Source organism: Hyaena hyaena, unplaced genomic scaffold (genome assembly GCF_003009895.1).
Source record: "Hyaena hyaena isolate Hyena2069 unplaced genomic scaffold, ASM300989v1 scaffold_660, whole genome shotgun sequence".
In the NCBI taxonomy this organism is placed as follows: Eukaryota; Metazoa; Chordata; class Mammalia; order Carnivora; family Hyaenidae; genus Hyaena; species Hyaena hyaena.
In genome coordinates, this window is record NW_024081292.1 from 282,222 (window position 1) to 303,665 (window position 21,444).

The window sequence follows — 21,444 nt, forward strand, 5'->3', positions numbered from 1 at the left end:
GTAGGTAGGTGTTTCTAGGTATGTTGGGAAGGAACATGGAGATGATTAATTTAGAGGGATTTCAAAACAGCTAACTATAAAGATTGGGTGCTTCATAATCTTATTTACTTTATTTAGTTGATTTCTTCCTAAGGTTTGGTGTATCCCTAACCATTCCGGAAAGAGACATCAATCACCCAAAACAATACAAGGAACACAAGACCATCATGAATCAAATGATACTTGGAATATATGAGCCAAGAAAAATTTATTGCCAAAAAGCTACTTTATTAAAAAAATTTAATAGTTTAAAATAAAGGACATTGAGTTTTTTTCAGTCTTTGAGAAAACTAACTGCTATGGCTTTCAGAGTTGTCTCTAGAAAATATAACTTCTGAGAATTAACATCTGATTTAATCATGAATTCCTTGGGAAACTAGGTGTTAAGTGAATAGGCACCAAATTTTCTTCCTTTCTTGCTTTCTTTTTTTTTTTTTTTCCTTTAAGTGTTTTCTCTTCTCATCTTGGGAGTACTTTCTCACTCAAACACATAAAGACCAAATGACATTTTAAAACATAGAACTCTGGAATGATCAGTATTAAGAATTTATAAAAGCCCAGAGGGCCTTGGCAAAACCCCAAGATTATATGATGAAAATTAAAATGGCTACAGAGATTCTAAGTCACAAAAATGAATAAATTGAATTTTGTATAAAAAAGATAATATTGGTGTGAGAATAAAGAACAATTAGCATTTAGCTTTGGTATAGGAGGTAAGAGGGAAAATTGATGACTGTAGCAAGTGAAAGGAACATGTGCCTGCCTTTGCTCTGGTCTTTGGCTACTATTAAATAATGTGGGCTCTGGATTGATTTTTTTCCTTATGTTTGAAGAGGGACCATAATTATTGATTTTTATGTAAATGTTCATATTTCCTTAGATGGTAATTGAAACAATCAATGTTTTAACCATTTGTGCCATGTTAAAAGCACCTCTCTTGCTTTTGATATCTGCTTTTGACTTAATTCAGTGCCTTAAGTTAATGGAAGTTAAATATCCAAGAAAGATGGCTACCATAAACCTATTTTTTATGGGCTGAGCTATGAGGATGAGGTGGTAGGAATTGAAATTATGGGGTCAGTTAAACATCTTTGGCTTTAGTCAGCCAAAGACTTTGAGCCAATGACTTTGGCTCAGGTCATGATCTTGCAGTCCGTGAATTCAAGCCTCACAGCTGTCAGCACAGAGCCTGGAGCCTGCTTCAGATTTCGTGTCTCCATCTCTCTCTCTCTGCCCCTCTACTCATGCTCTGTCTCTATTACTCTCAAAAATAAATAAACATTAAAAAATTAAAAAAAGAAATTGCAAAAGCACATAAGAAAAAAACCTCAAAATTTAACAAAATAAGACTTTAAAAATTGACAAAATACACTTCAGAAAAGTTTGCTTTTATTATAGTATTTTCTTGTAATTATCTCAATAAATTTTCTAATTTTTACTTTTAATAGTTTTAAGCATAACTGTAATTCCATTGAGAATGGTTCTGATTTCTCTTTCATATCCATCCATTTTCAACACTGACTTTCTAGTCACCTATTTTTTTTTTTTTAATATTTTTATTTATTTCTAGGAGAGAGAGAGAGAGCGTGAGCAGGGGAGGGTCAGAGAGAGAGGGAGTCACAGACTGAAACAGGCTCCAGGCTCTGAGCTGGCAGTCAGCACAGAGCCCGACGTGGGGCTCGAACCCACGAACTGTGAGATCATGACCTAAGCGAAAGTCGGATGCTTAACCGACTAAGCCACCCAGGCGCCCCAATCTAGTCACCTAACTATTAAACGACTTTAAATTCGTGCCTGATGTGTATTTGGTGTACTGATCACATGCTGACCCAGTACGAATTCTTTCCCCTGAAAACTCCTGAAGAACACAGGAGTCATGCTGCCTTTTGACATGTTAAGATCAAACAGAAGACATTAAATAATGTTTTAATTATCCTCAAATTCTGGGAAAGTTTCAGCTAAGGAATTTTAAAAGTTATGGATGTATGGTGAAAACTTATCTTTACCTAGATGATGATGATGTTAATTTTGAATTAACAGTTTTTCTGAAAAAGAATAAAACATCTTTTGGTGGGAAACTGAGCAGATATTAAAAGGCTCTAAGCAAGTATGACACAATAAATCCTTTTGGTTCTGAGTCATGAAAAAACATCAACATTGAAAGGTTTTTGCTGGGAATATTGACATATTGTTTGGTATCACTGTGATCTCCTTAGGCATCTATCTGAGTAGTCCAGGGTGGCATATATTTTCCTTTGATGGCTTGTAGAGTGATAGATACTCGTGAGGGTGAGTCTTCAATGCTACTGAACTGCCGACAAATGATTTATTATTCTATCAGTTTGGGGAGTTTCATATGTATAGAATGTTGTCATGGCAATCTGAGAACAAACCAATATCTCTTTCAAAGATGAAAACGTGTTGCCTATATATATTTTTTCCCTAGGGAGTACAGTTTCGTGGAGGGCAGACATGCAAACTAACAGTATTTTATCATTGTTATTCATTGTGTCTGAGTGGAAAAGACATGACAAAGGCTCAGAGCTTTTAAAAATCTACTTAGTTGTTTGTAAAGAAATCTAAACATAAATTTTCCCTAATTATAATTTTTATAAGAATGTATTGAGCTTTTTATTCATAATCTAACAAAATTATTGAAGTAAGGAGATATATGGAGACTTTGCTAAAGCTCAGGAAGACACAGGGAATCACTTATTGTTCTCATGTAGCCCAGAGAGGTTGATAATGCAAAATGTTTTAGCCTCAAATTTGTGCATTTACTTAACACTGCTATGGGTATTTTGGGATTCTTTATGCCAGTGGGGGTGCAAAGTGGGCTTGTAGCAGTGTATAGAGACATCTTTGATTGTTACATCTGGCATCTAGTGGGTATAGGCCATGAATCTCTTAAACATCCTACATGTAACAGGACAGCCCCTACAACCAGGATTTTTCTGACACAAATGTCAAGAGTATTAATGTTGAGAAACCCTGGTATATGGTGAAGGAAAAGATGAAGATAATATGATATTCTTATATTCTAAGTTGCTGATGGGTATTTGGGAAGATAATACACTAGGGAAGTTAATACTAAACAGTCTGGTGGTCTTCAGAAAAAAAAAAACATCTAGTGAAGAAAAAATTCTTCACTTATTCTTCCACTGAAGTTTATTGAGAGCTTACCAAGTGCCGGGCATTGTCTGAGATGCTGAGGAAACCCAAGTGAGCAAAACAGGCAGACACTGCCTTCATGCAGCTCCAGTACTAATGCGGTGTACCAGTAAATTAACAAATACATAAAATGGGACATGGAGGAGCAGTAGGGTAAACAAAGTAGAGTAATGGAGTACATAGGGCAAGATAGGGTTGGCATCAGGGAGCGTGTTAAGACTGGATGGCCATGAGAGACATTAAGCTAAGAATTGAGTGACAGCAGGAGACAGCCAGGTGAAGAGTGTTCTAGGCAGAGGAAGCAGGTTGTGTAAAGGTGTTAAGGTGGAAGTAATTGTGGCATGTTGAGGAGAACCTGGAACCTGTGGTTGGGCAATGGTCCAGAATGGGTAAACTGGGATGAGGCAAAATAGAGGAGGGAGGGGCTGGATCATGTTCATTTCTTTTCAGGCTGAATAATACTCAACTGTTTGGATGTATTTATCCATTCACCTACTGAAGGACATCTTGTTTACTTCCAAGTTTTGTCAATTATGAGTACAGCTGCTATGAACATCCAGGTACAGGTTTTGTTATGGATATAAATTTTCAACTTATTTAGGTAACTTCTGAGGAATATGATTGCTGGATTGCATGGTAAGAATATTTATGGTAAGAATATGTCAAACGGTCTTCCAAAGTGGCTGCATCATTTTGTATTCCAACAGCAATGAAGGAGGGTTACTGATTACTCCACATCCTTTGCCATTGTCAGTATTTTAGATTTTTCCCTTTCTGATAAATGTGTAGTATCTTCTTTTAATTTGCAATTGCCTAATAATGTATGATTTGAACATCTTTTTATATGCTTATTTGCCATCCATGTATATTCTTTGGTGAGGTGCCTGTTCAGTTCTTTTGCCTGTTTTTTAATTTGGATGTTGACTTTGTTGATGTGGAATTCTACCATTTCTTTGTACATTTTGGACAATAGTTCTTTATCATATATGTCTTTGATAAATATTTTCTCCCAATTTGTGGCTTGGATTCTCTTGTCATTCCCAGAGAAGTTTTTAATTTTAATGATATCCACCTTATCAATTATTTTTTGTGTGTGGATCATGCCTTTGGTATTATATCTAAAAAAGTCATCACCATACTCTTCTAGGTGTTTTATAGTTTTGCATTCTACATTTGGGTCTAATCCATTTTGAGCTTATTTTTCTAAAGGATGTAGGGTCTGTGTCTAGGTTCTTTCTGTCTTTTTTTCTTTTCACATGTTGATGTTCAGTTGTTTCAGCATCATTTGTTGAAAAGATTATTCTTCTCATCAAACCAGTTCCACACTGTTTTGATTACTGTAGCTTTAGAATAAGCCTTGAAGTCAGGTAGTGTCAGTCCTCTGAGTCCTCTGATCTTGTTCTTATTTCTTCTTCTTCTTCTTCTTCTTCTTCTTCTTCTTCTTCTTCTGCTTCTGCTTCTGCTTCTGCTTCTGCTTCTGCTTCTGCTTCTGCTTCTCCTTCTGCTTCTTCTTCTGCTTCTTCTGAGAGAGAGAGAGATCCAGAATGAGTGGGGGAAGGGCAGAAGGAAGAGTTTGAGAGAGGGAGGGAGGGGGAGAGAGTGAGAGAGAGGGAGAGGGAAAGAGAATTTTAAGTAGACTCTATGCCCAGCTCAGAGCCTGACAGGCCAAATCCCACAACCCCACAACCCTGGGATCATGACCTGAGTCAAAATCAAGAGTTGATGCTTAACCAACTGAGCCACCCAGGCTCCCTGTTCTTATTCTTTAATATTGTTTTGGCTATTTTGAGTCTTTAATCTCTCCATATAAACTTATAATCATTTTGTTGATATCCACAAAATAACTTACTGAAAATTTTATTAGAATTGGTTTAAATCTACAGATCTAATTGGGAAGAACTAGCATCTTGATGTTATTGAATCTTCCTATCTGTGAATGTGAACTGTCTCTCCATTTATTTGGTCTTCTTTGATAATTTCTATCAGAGTTCTGTAGTTCTCATTCAGATGTGATGCATGTTTTTTTTAGTTTTATACCCAAGATTTCATTTTTGGAGGTGCTAATGTAAATGATAGTGTGTTTAATTTCAAGTTGCACTTGTTCATTGCTGGTATAGAGGTAAGTGATTGACTTTTGTATATTAACTTTGTATCCCTCTGACTTCCTAAGAGAGCTTTTAAGTTCCAGGAATATTTTGGGTCAATTCTTTTGATTTTCTACCTAGACAATCATATCATTTATGAGCAAATACAATTTTATTTTTTCCTTTCTAATCTACGTACCTATTATTTCCTTTTTTGTCTTACTGTATTAGCTAGAAAATATAGGACAATGCTAAAAAGGAGTGGTGAGAGGAGACATTTTTGCCTTAGTCTTGATTGTAGTGGGAATGCTTCTAGTTTCTCACCATTATGCATGATGTTAGCTGTAGTGTTTTTTTTTAAAGATTTTTTTTATAATGTTGAGGACATTCCCCTCTATTAGTTTACTGAAAATATTTGTCATGACTGGGTGTTGGATTTCTCAAATAATGCTTTTTCTGAATCTCTTGATCATACGGATTTTTCTTCTGAGACTGGTGATATGATGGATTTCATTACTTGATTTTAGAATATTGAACCAGCTTTTCATATCTGGGATAAATTCCCTTTGGTTGTGGTGTATAATTGTTTTATACATTTTTGTCTGTTATTTGTTAATATTTTGCTTAGAACTTTTGCATATATATTTACAAGAGATACTGGTCTATAGTTTTCTTGTGAAGTCTTTGGTTTTGGTATTAGGGTGATGCTGGCTTCATAGAACAACTTAGAACATAGAACAACTACTCTTATCTTCTGAAAGAAATTGTAGAGAATTGGTAGAATTATTCTTTAAACGTTTGGTAAAACTTACCAGTGAACTTATTTGGTCCTGGCCCTTTCTGTCTTGGAAGGTTATTAAATATTGATTCAGTCCTTTTAGTAGATAGAGGCCTCTTCATATTATATTACTTTTTGTGTGAATTTTGGCAGATTATGTTTGTCAAGGATTTGATCCATTTCATCTAGACTATGATTTGTGGGAATAACATTATCATTGTAAGACAATTACAAAAACATCTGTAGTTGGGGGTGCCTGGGTGGCTCAGTAGGTTAAGCATCCAACTTTGGCTCAGGTCATGATCTCATGGTTCCAGAGTTCGAGCCCTGCACTGGGCCCTGTGTTGACAGCTTGGAGCCTGGAGCCTGCTTTAAATTCTGTGCCTCCCTCTTTTCTGCCCCTCCCCTACTTGCTCTCTCTCTCTTTCTGTCTCTCTCTCTCTCTCTCAAAAATAAAGAAACATTAAACATTTAAAAAAAATCTGTAGTTGGTAATTTCCTTGTGTTTTAAATTTTGTTTATTCCCCTACCCAAATGAGTCCTGAATGCTTGGCAGTAAAAATAAAATTGAAGAATACTTACTTCCCTATCTTTGGAGGTATTTGGAAATTGTAGATGAGACTCAAGACTCCCATCCCACTATTAGTCTTATGCATAGAGTGGTTACTGAAAGTCATAGGGCAAAGTAGAGACATAAAAGGAAGGAAAGGAGAAATGATGCCATGAATGTAATGAGAGAAAAGTCAAATATAATTAAGTAATAGAATTGAGTGGTATAGATTTATGGTGATAAATTCTGGGCTCTGGACTTCTGGATCTCTGGAGAGCTTTGGAATCATTGTAAAGTATTAAATTGTTTTTCAAATATGTGTAGATTTGTTTTTCTTATCATAGTAAGTTCATTGCTTACATTTAACACCTGGCTTCTAATGTGCTTCTATTATATTTGTTGTATATTATGTTTCCCTCCACTAGAATATAAACAGAAATTCTTGACTATTTTGTTTATTGATATATCTTACATGCCTAGAACAGTGGTTTTCTTTCATTTTTTTATAATATAGTTTATTGTCAAATTGGTTTCCATACAACACCCAGTACTCATCCCAACAAGTTCCCTTCACCCACTTTCCCCTCTCCCCCATCAACCCCCATCAACCCTCAGTTTGTTCTCAGTATTTAAGAGTCTCTTATGGTTTGTCTCCCTCCTTCTCTGTAACTTTTCCCCCCTTTCCCTCCCCCATGGTCTTCTGTTAAGTTTCTCCTGATCCACATATGAGTGAATTCATATGGTATCTGTTCTTCTCTGCCTGAATTATTTCACTTAGCATAACACCCTCGAGTCCCATCCACGTTGCTACAAATGGCCAGATTTCATTCTTTCTCATTGCCAAGTAGTATTCCATTGTATATATAAACCACATCTTCTTGATCCGTTTGTCAGTTGATGGACATTTAGGCTCTTTCCATGATTTGGCCATTGTTGAAAGTGCTGCTATAAACATTGGGGTACATGTGCCCCTATGCATCAGCACTTCTGTATCCCTTGGGTAAATTCCTAGCAGTGCTATTGCTAGGTCACAGGGTAGTTCTCTTGTTAATTTTTTGAGGAACCTCCACACTGGTTTCCAGAGGGGCCACACCCGTTTACATTCCTACCAACAGTTTAAGAGGGTGCCTAGAACAGTGGTTTTAAAGGTGTGCTTTGCAGTCTTTTAGAGTTTTGTGAAATCCTTTCAGGGGATATGTAAGGTGAAACTATTTTCATTGTAATACTAAGACTTTATTTGCTTTTTTTTTTTCTGTGTTGATGCTTGCACTGATGGTGCAAAAACAATGATGTGTAAAACTGCTGATGCTTTAGTGTGAATCAGAGTAGTGGCACCAAACTATAATAGTAGTCTACAGTTATATAGACTGTATATAAAATATATTTATAAATATATACATATTTATACAGTATATAAAATATACTAGTAGTATATTTTACTGTCAGTCACTCATGGGGGAGGCGTGGTAGAGGGATTCCAGTTTCACTTAAGAGTGTTCTTGTGAAGTTGTAAAGATTATTAATTTTACTAAATCATGACTGTTGAGCACATGCCTTTTTAATATGCTGTGTGATGAAACAGGCAGTACACCTAAGTACTTCTTCTGCATACTCAAATATTATGGTTGTCTCCAGGGGTAGAATTTGTGATTGAGTTGCTATGGAACATTATATTTACTTGAAATAACAACTGTGAGATAAACTGTAGTTTCAGTTCCAGGGTACTGGGGTATTTGGCAGATAGTTTATTCAAAAAAGAATGAACTGAACCTGTCACTTCAAGGAAAACAACTGATAGTATTTGTTGATGATGATAAATTCAAGCTTGCAAGTGAATTTAAAGTTTTGGAAAATTTATGTCTGTGAACTGGATAGTTTCCTAATACTTAAAGACTTCTCTACTGAGTTGGATACTGATATTAACTAATGTGATGTGAGTTTTCTTTGATATTGAATACGATGTGTTAATATTTTGAAGATGTTTATAACTCTCATGAAGCATTGTTAAAAAAATTACAGCATCAAGCCCAGATTAAAAAAAAAAAACAACTTTTTAGCCAAGTATGAAAAGTTCGCTGATACAGTTGGTTTCAGGTAAAAAATCATGACTAACCTCTAAGAAACTACCACTTACTGAGTTTTGGTGTTGTATTAAAGAATACCCACAACTATCTGGAAACATTATAGCAATGAACAGATCTATGAGACTTTCAAGAGTGATCTGCTATGTGTGCCTAATGAAAAGAGTTGGGAGGACAAAAATGAATTGAGGGAGATAATTTAGTACACTGAAATTATAATAAATGCATTCTGAGAATAAACCCATCGTGGATTTTGCCTTACCTTTCGAGTAAGTAGTGGCCCAGATGGACAGTCAGGGAGGAAGAGAATAGCTGTCATCTCTTTCTTATATATTAGTGAGTTTTTTTCCTTCTTTTAATATATTGGTAGCAAATTTGTGACATTTTTTTCTTAAACTTTAATTAATGTATGGCATTTAACCCATTTTGCCATATACATGATAGGAAGGAAACAACATGGAACAATTGGACAGATGATAAAGAGTTCTGCTGTCTCTGTAGGAAATGAGTAGCCCCTGACTGTAGTGATATCTCAGAATGTGTCATCTAATTGTTGTTAGGGCAATGCTGGCAAACTGAGTTCCTGCCAAACACCTGCAAGCTGGAAGGTACAAGGAGGGTAACCTGTGAGCCTCAGTTAGCCCATCTTACCTCACTGGTCTTTGCATTTCCCTAGCCTTCAGAGATTGTTACGATTCATGTCCGCAGCCCAAATTGTGATTTTCATGGTTGGAGGGAGGGTTTTATGGTGGATAGTGGAAACTCCAAGTGGCTGTGCAAAAGGGTATTGTGTGTAGGGTTGGAAAGCCAAGAAATTTTCTCCATTGAGACCCACTGACTTGTTTCCTCAAAGTCTGTTTCTTTAGTTTTGGAAGAAAAAACATAACTTTTCATCAGATGTGGTCTCTGGACCAACTGCATCAGAATCATCTAGGGAACTTATTAAAAGTACAGATTTCTGGGTCCTCAACCAATCTGCTGAATCAGACCTTCTGGGGATAGGGTGAGGGAATCTGCATTTAGAACAACTCTCCAAGTCTTATATACAATAAAATGTTTGAGAACCACTGGCATTTACAAGCCTTATTCTGGTATATTTGTATCAAAATGAAGGTGATATAATTCTGATGAAATTCTGAACCAATGAGAATGAATGAATGCAGATGTAAAACAGCATATTAAATCCTTCTTGTATTTTTGTATTTAGGGTATTAATGCTTCATTGACTGATAGCAAAAAAAAACTAAATGCACTAATTACTAAAGTCTGAAAGGTGTTAGGAGAGAATTCTGAAAACAAGTTAGTTTTCTTTATATTGAGGAAGGAGGACTTCTAGGTTTTAGCAAAAATGTCAGTTTTCATGATTTCGTGCTCTGGGCAAACTCTCTGAAATCTGCCTTCGTTGTGTAGAAAATGAAGCTCTTGGGAAAATAAATGCTTAATCAGAAATGCTAACAAGTTCTGGGTTCTATTTCATCTGTTTCAGTTAAACAAAAAGTTCCATATTGTCTTGGAGGGTAAGAAGATTAAAAAGTCATATGAAGATATAGTTTACTGTCTCAGTTTGTAGGTTTCCTTCTAACTCATATTTTGATTCATTTGTACTACCTCCTAACTTACATTTATTAGCTTCAGAATGTGACTGAGTTCAGTTCATGAAGAAAAGTTTATAAATATAAAGGCGAACGTTCAGCTTTGCTTGTGTGAGACATTACCTGTTTACTATGTGGTCAACATGAAATGTAAACTAGGCAACTAAACTACCGTGTTACTTTAAGACTAAGTAGAAAGAGCTAACGGAGCATTTTTGGTATAAATATATGGAAAATATTCAATAAAACCAAAACTAAAATTAAAATAAACTAATACTAATTAAGATAGGCAAAGTCAGGAAATTCAGAATCTGTTTACATTGCCAGTTACAGCTAACTTTAGATAATAGTTCAAAAATCATATCACATATATTTTCCAATAAAAGAATCAAGGTGACATTCACTCTCCTATTCAGTTTATTGAATTCAGCTGAATTATTTCATTCAGTTGAGTTAATTAGTACTGATGTGACTTTGTTGTTATAGACTGAAACATGAACGGTGGAATTGGGAATAAAGATGGGGCTAATGCTAAGAATGACATCCTATAGCTTGTTTTGTTTCTGTTAAATAGTTTTGTTTTTCTTTTCACAAAAGTTATAATATGCTTGCAAATATTCTGAGCATCAGAAAGTGTACAAAGGTCATCTTTAACTACTGTTTGCATTTTGGTATGTGCTACATATTTTTTCTTAGTATTAGTGCACACTGCCATTACATATGTACATTTATGTGTTTATAATGATATGCAATATGTATACATGGGTACATATGTATGTACATTTCAAGTATGCTGATTAGGAAATTTTTTTACTGAACAATATTTTATAGACATCTGTTTTATATGCACATAATTGTATGTAATTTATATCACATTCCATTTGTTATTATATTTCTGCATGATATTTTATAATTTGCATGTGTTATAATATATTCAATGATTCCCTTATTGATGGGCATTAGATTGTTTCCAATGTTTCCACATTTGTAATCAATATACTGTAACCCCTTGTCTGAATGTTTTCTTAGAATAAATTCCTAGAAGTAGAATTGCTGGTTAAAGGAAATGCCTATTTAAAAATTTGAGATATATTTTTAAGTTGTATTGTCCCCAGAAATGTGCCATTTCTGTGTGTGCCACTACTGTGTGTGCCAATACTCTTATTAGCAATATCTTGAGAGTGATAACTTTGGAACATTATGAACAATACTGGGTTTTCTTAGTCTCTTGAATCTTTGTAAATATAACATGTCAAACATGGGATTCTTGGGGTACTCGGGTGGCTCATTCAGTTAAGTGTCCAACTCTTGGTTTCAGCTCAGGTTATGAATTCATGGTTTGTGAGATTGAGCCCCGTGTCAGTCTCTGCACTGGCAGTTGGAGCCTGCTTGTGATTCTCTCTCCCTTTTTCTCTGCCTCTCTCTCTCTTTCTCTCAAAATAAATATATAAACAAAAAAGGGGATTCTTACCTTAATCTTCATTTCTTTGATGTAGTTTCCAGAGACTCCTTGGAGCCTCTGTGTGTCCTGGGGATTGGTGGGCTGTTCAGTCATACCCTCACGTGGCAGGTACTGACTGAAGTTGTGAAGACAAACGGGGAAGGCAATGATCTCAACTGGTTACTAGATAGTTAATGAATGATGTCTTAAAGACACAAAACAGATTTGCTGGATGGAAAGTCACTTCTCCTTTTCCTTTCAAACCTTCTCTTTTAAGACCCAGCTTAAATAACTCTTTCTGCTCTTTTCCTTTGCAAAAATAATAGCATATTTAGTCATGGGTCCAAGCTTAATGACTTATCAAGAAGAGTTCAGATCTTTGAAATACTAATGAACTTATTTGCCTATAATCAAATTATTGGCAATTTAATTTGCTGATTAATTAAATTAATTAATTAATTAATCTGACCTGATCCCAGAAATACCAGATCCTGCTTTCTAAAACTTCGGAGAGGGTTGGTAAGAGAAATCCCTCCATTCCTTCTTGAAAAGTCAATGTCTCTCCTCCTCTTTCACTATCTCTATATCTTCTCCCTACCCCCTTCCAGTCACTGTCAGCTCCAAAAAGGTCAGTGGAATTTCTGGTCCTTCTGTTTTTTATCAGAAATCTGATTTTTCATTAGATTTTGGTCGTGTGTGCTTCACAAGACTTAGAAGTTTAAAGCACATTTGACTCTTTTTTTTAGTCTATTTATTTACTTAGAGCACGCAAAAGTGCTCATGTGTAAGTGGCAGAGAAGTAGAGTGAAAGGGAGCGAGAGAGAATCCCAAGCAGGCTCCCAACTGTCAGCTGAGAGCCCATTATGGGGTTCAATCTCATGAATTGTGAAATCATGACCCAAGCCAAAATCAAGAGTCGGACATTTAACCGATTGAGCCACCCAGGTGCCCCGGAAACATTGGACTCTTAAGTGTTTACTACAGAACACTGAGATCCTGGTGGATAAATTTAATTGATATATACATGGTCACTTTTGGTCATGGCCCCAAACTATGAAGGATAAAATCCCCAGGTAGGAACCACAGTGAACAAGGGTTTCACTTTTTACAATAAAACTATTCAACAGTTGGCGTTTTAAACTTTGGTTTCCTATTAAAAAAATTAGTTCTGTTCAACACCCTGTTATTTTATTAACCTAATGTCACCTTCAAAATATCTTTTTTTTGTTTTGTTTCATGCAGGCATTCTTACACCGAATGAACCAGTGTGCTGCCTCAAAAATTGACAAAAATGTAACAGAAGAAACAGTGAAGGTGAGGAGATGCAGTTTGCCCTCAACGCAAGCACACAGTCCCCTTGGATTACCCTCAGTACCAGCGTAAGCTCTGTGCCAGTCACTTGTGTGGGCTACGCTGAGAAAAAGGGAAACAACACTGGGAAAAGAAACAGAGGGTTATGATGATGGTGTAGAAGACGAGACTTTTTTCTTTTTCTTTTTTTTTTTTTTGGCCAAGGCCTTAGGACAGTTTGAAAAGAGGAAGGAAAACAAACCCAGGCTGAGAACCTCAGAGTCTGTGAGAGGGAAGGGGAGGGGACCTGTGTGTAAGAGGAAGGCCAGAGGTGGACAAATGCAACTTCCTGTCTCTGATCTCTAAAGAACAAATTATTTGGATGGTTCAATGGTGCAGAAGAAGTCCTCATAATATCTTTTATTAAGAAATAAATGTAAAAAAATTTCCTGTTAAGCTGCAGAGAAGGAAAATTATGAAGAGGTTTGTAAAGGAGGAGGAGTTAAATGAAAATTAATTGTACTATCGCTATTATTTAAATTCTATAAATTATCACTGATTTTTTTTGGTGCTGATTTGCTGTTTTCCTTTACTAAAAATTAAAAAAAATTCCAAGGATTTTATAGGCCCTTCTGACTATTATTTTCATAAATTAAACTTTCAAATTCTCCTCATCTCAGGAATATTTTAGTTTGTGTGCTTTTGGTTGAAAGCAAAAGACACTTATTATTCAAATGACTTGAATACTTTGTCTCTCATATTGAGAACTCCAGACAGAAGAAAAGGCTCAGGACCTGTGGCTCAGGGAGGACAATAAGATTGCCAGGTTCTCTGTAGCTCTTCACTTTGGCATCCAGGTTATCAGCTTGACGGTGGGCTGGCTCCTCCCACAGCTGCAAAATGACCCTGTAGCTGTCCCAGCTGTCACTTCCAGGCACAGCACCTTTCCAGAGCAGGGAAAAGGGCTGTCCATTCTAGGATGCCTTTCTAGAGAGCAAAAGAAACCTTTGTCCCCCACAGCCTGCCAGCAAATCTGCCTGCACAATTTTACCTGCTGCCCATTTTCGTTAATAGGGTGGGGACTGTCCTGCTTGGATTTAGTCACTCAGGCTTTTCCTGAGAGCCAGGAATAGGTTCCTGATTCCCAGAGTTGTGTGGGAGTGGGGAGGATGTCCAGACATAATTGGCACTCTGATGGCTGGCTTGCTATGCCCTGAAGTTTTCAGCTTGGAGATAGACTACTGTACTCCCATGGACTTATTTGTTGTATTTTTGTTTGTTTGTTTGTGTTTTTGTGGATTTTTGTTGTTTTTTGTTGTTTTTAACCTGCTTCACTATTGCACTTACTTACATGTATTTGCAGATGCTGTTCTCAAACATTGAAGACATCCTTGCAGTACATAAGGAATTTTTAAAAGTCGTGGAAGAATGCCTACATCCAGAACCTAATGCCCAGCAAGAAGTGGGAACCTGCTTTCTTCACTTTGTAGGATAAATTTCTGTTTATTTTAAAAGTTCTTTCCCCTTAGATTTTAAGGTCTAACGTTTGGCACAAGAGTATGTGGGAATTCAGCATTAGAAGTAAAATGTGACACCAAAAGTTTGGGGTCTTTTAAGGCCAATGAAATCTTCCACTTAGAGCCAGAAAGGGGTGAGGGCCTCACATCATCCATTTTATTCAGTGAAGAATAAACAGCCTTTTATTTTTCCCAACAAGTTAGTTCTTCGCATGCTCTGTAGCTTTGAATTCTAATGAATATTCAGGCTGTTCATAATGAATGGATTTTTATGTTTCTCTCAAACATAGAGCATTTCCCTTTTGAGGCAGAAAATCCTTACTTTTATAATGGCATGATGAGCCTTTTGTTAGTCAGAATATTCCCTTGTTAATCGACTGGTGACAAACCTGCGGGTGGACAAATCCTGTCACTGTAGGTACACATATACCAGAGTCTGAGTTTTTCTCAAGGATGGTTCCTCAGAAGGTTGTACTGAGCCATACAGAAGAATAACCAGTCAGGGCTCAGGTGTTTCAAATTATACATCATGCTTGTGTGATCATTTGCGTCTCCCTGGACACGATAGTTGAAATTATTTGTGCAGTCAATTTGGAAAGTAAAAAGTCATCTGTAAAATGAAAATTATTTTTAGAAGTGAAGGCATTCATACTAAAAATAAAAATAGTGCTGCTATGTATATATATTCCATTGATGCTTACTTTCAGAATGCCAATCTGAATCCATTTATTTATTAAAATGCTACAAAATTAATGTTTTATTTAAAACTGTGGAAGTGTGTTTTGTCAAAGAAATCAATTTTTGTTTATTTTGATTTCTTTTTTTTAAAGTTTATTTATTTTTGAGAGAGGGAGAGAGAGAGGACAAATAGGGGAGGTGGAGACAAAGAGAGGGAGAGAGAGAATCCCAAACAGGCTCCACGCTGTCAGTGTAGAGCCCAACATAGAACTTGAACCCACGGACCATGAGATCATGACCTAAACTGAGACCGAGTCAGATGCTTAACCAACTGAGCCACCCAGGTGCCACAATTTTTGTTTATTTTTATTTCTATTTAATCTTTGGGGTATGTGGGTGGCTCAGTCGGTTTACCATCAGACTTTGGCTCAGGTCATGGTCTCACAGCTCATGAGTTTGAGCCCCGCATCATGCTCTGTGCTGACTGCTCGGAGCCTGGAGCCTGCTTCGGATTCCATGTCTGCCTATCTCTCTGCCATTCCCCCATTCACGCTCTCTCTCTCTCTCTCTCTTTCTTTCTCAAAAATAAATAAACAATAGCAATGTTTTATTCCTATTTAACCTTTATAAATGTAATCATATGTAGTTTCTAGATCTATATTTCTATATGTAGTGAGCAGATTGCATGCTTTTTTAATACTCAGGAAATATTTCATAAATTATATTAAAAGGAGAAGCTCTTTGGGCATAGCAAGATCAAGCTGTGCTTTCCTTGGGCATGACTGGAAATCACGCATGTTTTTGTCCACTTAATCCAGACTGTTCCTTTTCATGAAAGAATTCAAATCTTCTGCCAGCTGGAGTATTTGCTCTTTCAGTCCAGTCCTGCACATGGGAATCTTGCACTCTGACATCCATTTCCTCAGTAACACACTATGAATCTGTCATCTGTGAATTTAGCTCAACTGTTTCTGAAGTTTGTTTCATTCTGGGTCATATCATCTCTTGAAATAAGTAATTCAATACATTTTCTACTGGCTATATAAAATAGCATTCAGTGTTGCTTTCCAGATGCCTGTTTTTGAAATTTCAGAGGATATACTCCTGTTTTCATATTGATCAATACATTTTCTGTGTCTTCCTCTTATTGATGTGGCTTTGAAAGATACAAAGCATAGCCACTTGGAGAAAAATCTAGTGATGGAAGGATACTTAGAGATCATGATGGTGAAATGACTCCTTTTTTGAAAGTATCCCTTTGTAGCAAATATGAAAGTTGTTTGTTTTGTTTCTACTTGACCACTTTTAGTGATAGCTCTAACATTAGAAAATCTTTATGTTAATCCTTAATCTGCCTACCCACTGCCCATCAGTGCCCTTGCAATTTCTATCCAGTGGTCCTAGTTTTATGTTCAGAGTTGTGAATCCTTTATAGTGTAACAGCTATCTGAAAATAGTAACCATTTCCTTTACGATACTAACAAATACCTCTTTTTGAACTGACCTCTCATCTGTAGTGTCTTCACAGTCTGTCACTATCTGTCACTTGTTGCTGAGTATTTTCCTGTTTGTGTCCTTCTTAAAAAAATGTTTTAATGTTTATTTTGCTTTTGTGAGAGACAGAGACAGAGCATGAGCAAGGGTGGGGCAGAGAGAGGGAGACACAGAATCAGAAGCAGGCTCCAGACTCTGAGCTGTCAGCACAGAACCTGACGCAGGGCTTGAACTCACGAGATGTGAGGTCATGACCTGAGCCGAAGTTGGCCGCTTAACTGACTGAGCCACCCGCGAGCCCCTGTCTGTGTCCTTCTTAAACACAACTGTCCAGATTAGTGCATATTAATGGCAGGATACTATGTTTCTCTATTCCTATATAGCCTGCACATGCTTTTCCCTCTACCCCAAATGCTTTCTTCCTTCTCACTGCCTGGGAATGATGGATTCATCTCTCTGGACCTTGCTCAGATATTACTTTTTTTTTAAAAGTTGTATCTGAATCCTTTCAGTAAAGCTAAGTACTCTCTTCTCTGTAATTGTTACCATTTGGTTCATTTACTTCTTAATGCATACATCATATTGGACTCTAGTTAATATAACCTATCCCTTTCCTTAGGCTATTCTTTATGGGTCAGAGAAAATCAATAAATCAAATGTATTTATATATATACACACAGTAGAGCCCCCAAAATATAGTAAACACTTCATAAAGTTTGTTCATAAATATCACACAGTTAGTATTTCAAAATGGCTAATAAAATGACTCTAATTTATCCTTGAATTCACAGAAAGACAAGTTTCGTATCTATGATGAATATTGTAGTAACCATGAGAAGGCACAAAAATTGCTTCTTGAACTTAACAAAATAAGAACAATCCGCACATTTCTTTTGGTAAGTATATATTTAAGTGTTACCACATGCTGTGATTTGTTGATAGGCTCACTAAGAACCAAGGACTAGCATCAGTGTGGTGTAAAAACTACTTGTGGGGCAATGCTTTAACCATGTCCAGACTAGGAGGCTAGAGTCCTATGATACTTGTCAGAAGTGAGACTTGGCAGGAGCCAATGGATGGGAAAATACTGATAATGCCCTATCCTGGTTGACTATGGATTGTTTGTGAGAACCATGGATTCCTAGTGCGGTAAGACGTATATGCTAGAGTTCACCATGGATTTTATATCCCTCAACTCTGTAGGGTTTCATTTACTTCTGCTAAGAGAGCTAGAAGTAGGGCAGTCACAGGAAGGAAACACATCATGGGTATGGTAGAAAAGAAATTTAAAGATTGACTTTTCTCCTGCATGCATTCCTTCTTCACTTTATTTAATTTCTTTACAATAGCACAAATAAATTCATATTTTGGCAGTAATTTGGCAAACTTAATTGCCAGTGAGGAACATACTGTAAGTGTTCAAGTCAGTGATATTCAGCAAATTGTAGAGTGGAGCAACCATCCCATTACGCAGTGATAGAGATTCCCAGCACCTCAGAAGGTCCCTTGTGCCTGTTTACAGCCCATCTCCACAGCCACTGTTAGCTCTAGGCAATCATTGGTTTAATTTCCATCTCCATAGATGGTCCTTTTCTGGATATTTCATATAAATGGAATCCTACAATGTAATCTTTTTTATGCCTGGCTTCTTTTACTGAGTAAAATGCTTTTTGAGATTTATCCTTATTGAGCATATATCCATATTCATTCATTTTTATTACTAGGTAGTGTTCCGTATGTATGGATATACCGTATTTTGTTTATCCATTTGCCAGTATGTGAACAAGTGACTGTGATTAATGATGGACCTTGAAGATACTACACATGAGACATCATTTTAGACAGAGATGTTTGTTAGTATAGAAAAGTCAGGAAATGTTCAGTTTGGGCTACTATAAACAATGCTTTTATGAACATTCATGCACAAGTCTTTGTATGGGTATTTTCATTCTCTTGGGTAGACGCTTAGAGTGGAATTGCTAGGTCATAGTAGATTTATGTTTACCTTTAAGAAACTGCCAGAGTGGCTGTGTCATATCAACCAGCAATGTACAAGAATTGCAGTTTCTCTATATCTTTGCCAACATATGGGTTATGAGTTCCAATTATAGCTGTGCTAGTGGATGTGTAGTTTCTCTCAAGGTGATTCTTAATTTGCATTTCTCTCATGACCAATGATATCAAATATGCTTTCATGTTCTTGTTAGCCATTCACATATCCTGTTTGGTGAAATGCTTCTTCAAAATTTTTCATTTTTAAGTTGAGTTGTTTATCTTATATTGAGCTGTGAGTGGTCTTTAATTCAGATACAGCTTCTGTATCTGCTGTGTAATTTGCAAATGTTTCTTACTAGTGTAATTTGTTCAGTTAAAAATATTGTCTTTTGAAAATCAAAAGTCTTACACTTTTTGGTGTCCAACTTACTAAATTTTGTCAATATGAACAAGTTTTTGTTATGTTTAAGAAATCTGTATTCAGGTTTTATACTTTGTTAAGTTTATTCCCAAGTATTTTACTGTCTTTAATGCTGTTGTGATTGGAATTGTCTTAATTTCATTTTTGGATTGTTCACTGCTACCACATAAACATTTGACTTTTATTTAGTTTTGCTTATTGTGTATTTTTGTATCTTGTGGTTTAAACTGATGTATTAGTTTTAGTAGGGTTTTGTGTGTGTGTGTGTGTGTGTGTGTGTGTGTGTGTGTGTCGATTCTTTAGGATATTTTACATATAGGATCATGTCATCTGAGAGTAAAGACAGTTTTACTTCTTCCTTTTCAATTTGGACATTCTCCCCTCTGGCTTTTTGCACTGACTTGTTAGAACCAGTATACTGTTGAATAGAAGTGGTTAGAACAGATACTCTTGTCTTGTTTCTGAACTTAGGGGGAAATCATTCAGCTTTTCATCATTATGTATGTTAGCTGTAAGTTTCTTCATAGAGGTCCTTCTCAGGTAGAGGAAGTTCCATTATATTCATAGTTGATTGAGAGGTTTTTATTGTGACCTTTTTGCCTTTTCTAATACAAGTGTTTAAAGCTAAGAATTTTGTCCTATGCATTGTTTTAGTTTGATTCCATAAATTTTGACATGTGTTTTCATTATCATTCAGGATTTGAAAATGTCTAGTTTCCTTTGTAATATCTTTAGTCTGTTTTTTTTCATGTATTAAAAAATTTTATTTACTCCTGAGAGAAAGAGAGTAATCATGCAAACATATGAGCAGGGGAGGGACAGAGAGAGAGGGAGAAAGTGAATCCCAAGCAAGCTCTGCATTGTCAGTGAGGAGCCTGTTGGTAGAGCTTGAACTTCCAAACTGAACCATGATATCATGACCTGGGCCCAAACCAAGAGTCGGATGCGTAACCGACTGAGCCACCCAGGCACCCGTAGTCTATTTTTTATTTAGAGGTTTGTCGTGGGGGGTAATTCTGCATGGAACTTGTGTTTCTGCACATTTTCTGAGCAGTGGAACTGACTGTCTTTGTTTGGGCCTATCTTTTAAAGGATGTTTATATCATGAACAGCTGCAGAAGGTACAGATACCCTCTTCCTCCTCACCAGTGGACAGTGATGCCTGCTGCTGTCCTAAGAGAAGCATGTTTCTTAGCCATAGGTCTCCCGCCTCCTGTTATACATGTGCATGGGTCACCTGGTTTTCTTTGTCTTGGGATGTGGGAACTGGATCTTGGGAAACTGGCCCCAAAATAGTGACTCTCTGGCTCCTGGTATTGCTGCAAGGAAAAAAAAGGTCCTATATCTCTGTCTTGGGAGTTTTAGGTGTTCTTCTAGCATTCATAAATCTGTGGTAGGTTAACTTTAGCTTTAGAATCTTAGAATCATCACGGTTTTGCCATTCTATTATTTTATTTCCCAGTATGGGAATTTTTCAAATATATTCCTGTAGTTGCTTTTTTAAATTTAATTCCATTCCAGTAAAAGAACATACTTAAACTGTTTAAATCCTTTTAAATTCATGAAGACATTTTTATAGCTTAGCATATGGTCTGTCCTGGAATTTCTTTTTTTTTTTTTTCTCTGTATGTTCCATGTGTGCTTAAAAACTAAGCATACTCTGCTGCTTTTGGGTGGAGTGTTCTATAAATGTTAGGTCATTTATGTTCGTAGTGTTGTTCATGTCTTCTGCATCCTTTCCTCTAGGTGTTCTGTCAGTTACTGAGGGTGGGCTATTGAAATCTATGGGTATAATTGTTAAATTGTCTAGATTGCCTTTAAATTATGTCAGTTTCTGTTTTATATGTTTTGGGGCTCTGGTGTTAAATATGTATTCATTTAAAGTACTTGTATTTATACCTCTACTTATCATAAAATGTTTTTCTTTGTCCCTAGGGATATTGCTTTTCTTTAAATCTATTTTGCTTGATATTATTATAGCCATGACAGCTGTCATACTGTTTGTACGTTATATCTGTTTCCATTATTTTACTTAACAAGCAATATATATGTTTGAATCGAAAACATGCCTCTGAGAAACAGTATATGGCTGGATCTTGCTTTTTTGTCTAGTCTGACAATCTCTGCCTTTCGATTAGAGTGTTCAGTTCATTGACCTTCAGTGTAATTATTGATATTATTGTGTTGATATATATGATTTTATTGTTTTTTCTGTATGTGTGTTTTTGTTGTTGTTTCTCTGTACCTTCTTTACCTTCGTTAGTGTACTGTTTTACTTCCTTTGTTGTTTTTTTAAAACTACATATTTAAAGA

The 21,444-nt window shown here is 36.2% G+C and overlaps 1 protein-coding gene across 1 annotated transcript in view; it reads left to right on the forward strand.

Annotated features, from left to right (window-relative positions):
• Positions 1-21,444, forward strand: part of PREX2 (phosphatidylinositol-3,4,5-trisphosphate dependent Rac exchange factor 2) — a 299,267-nt gene that overhangs the window by 57,868 nt on the left and 219,955 nt on the right. Inside the window, exons 2-4 of the mRNA XM_039216921.1 lie at positions 12,979-13,050; positions 14,390-14,512; positions 17,507-17,611. Coding sequence (XP_039072852.1) covers positions 12,979-13,050; positions 14,390-14,512; positions 17,507-17,611 — 300 coding nt within the window. The remainder of the gene's footprint in view (positions 1-12,978; positions 13,051-14,389; positions 14,513-17,506; positions 17,612-21,444) is intronic.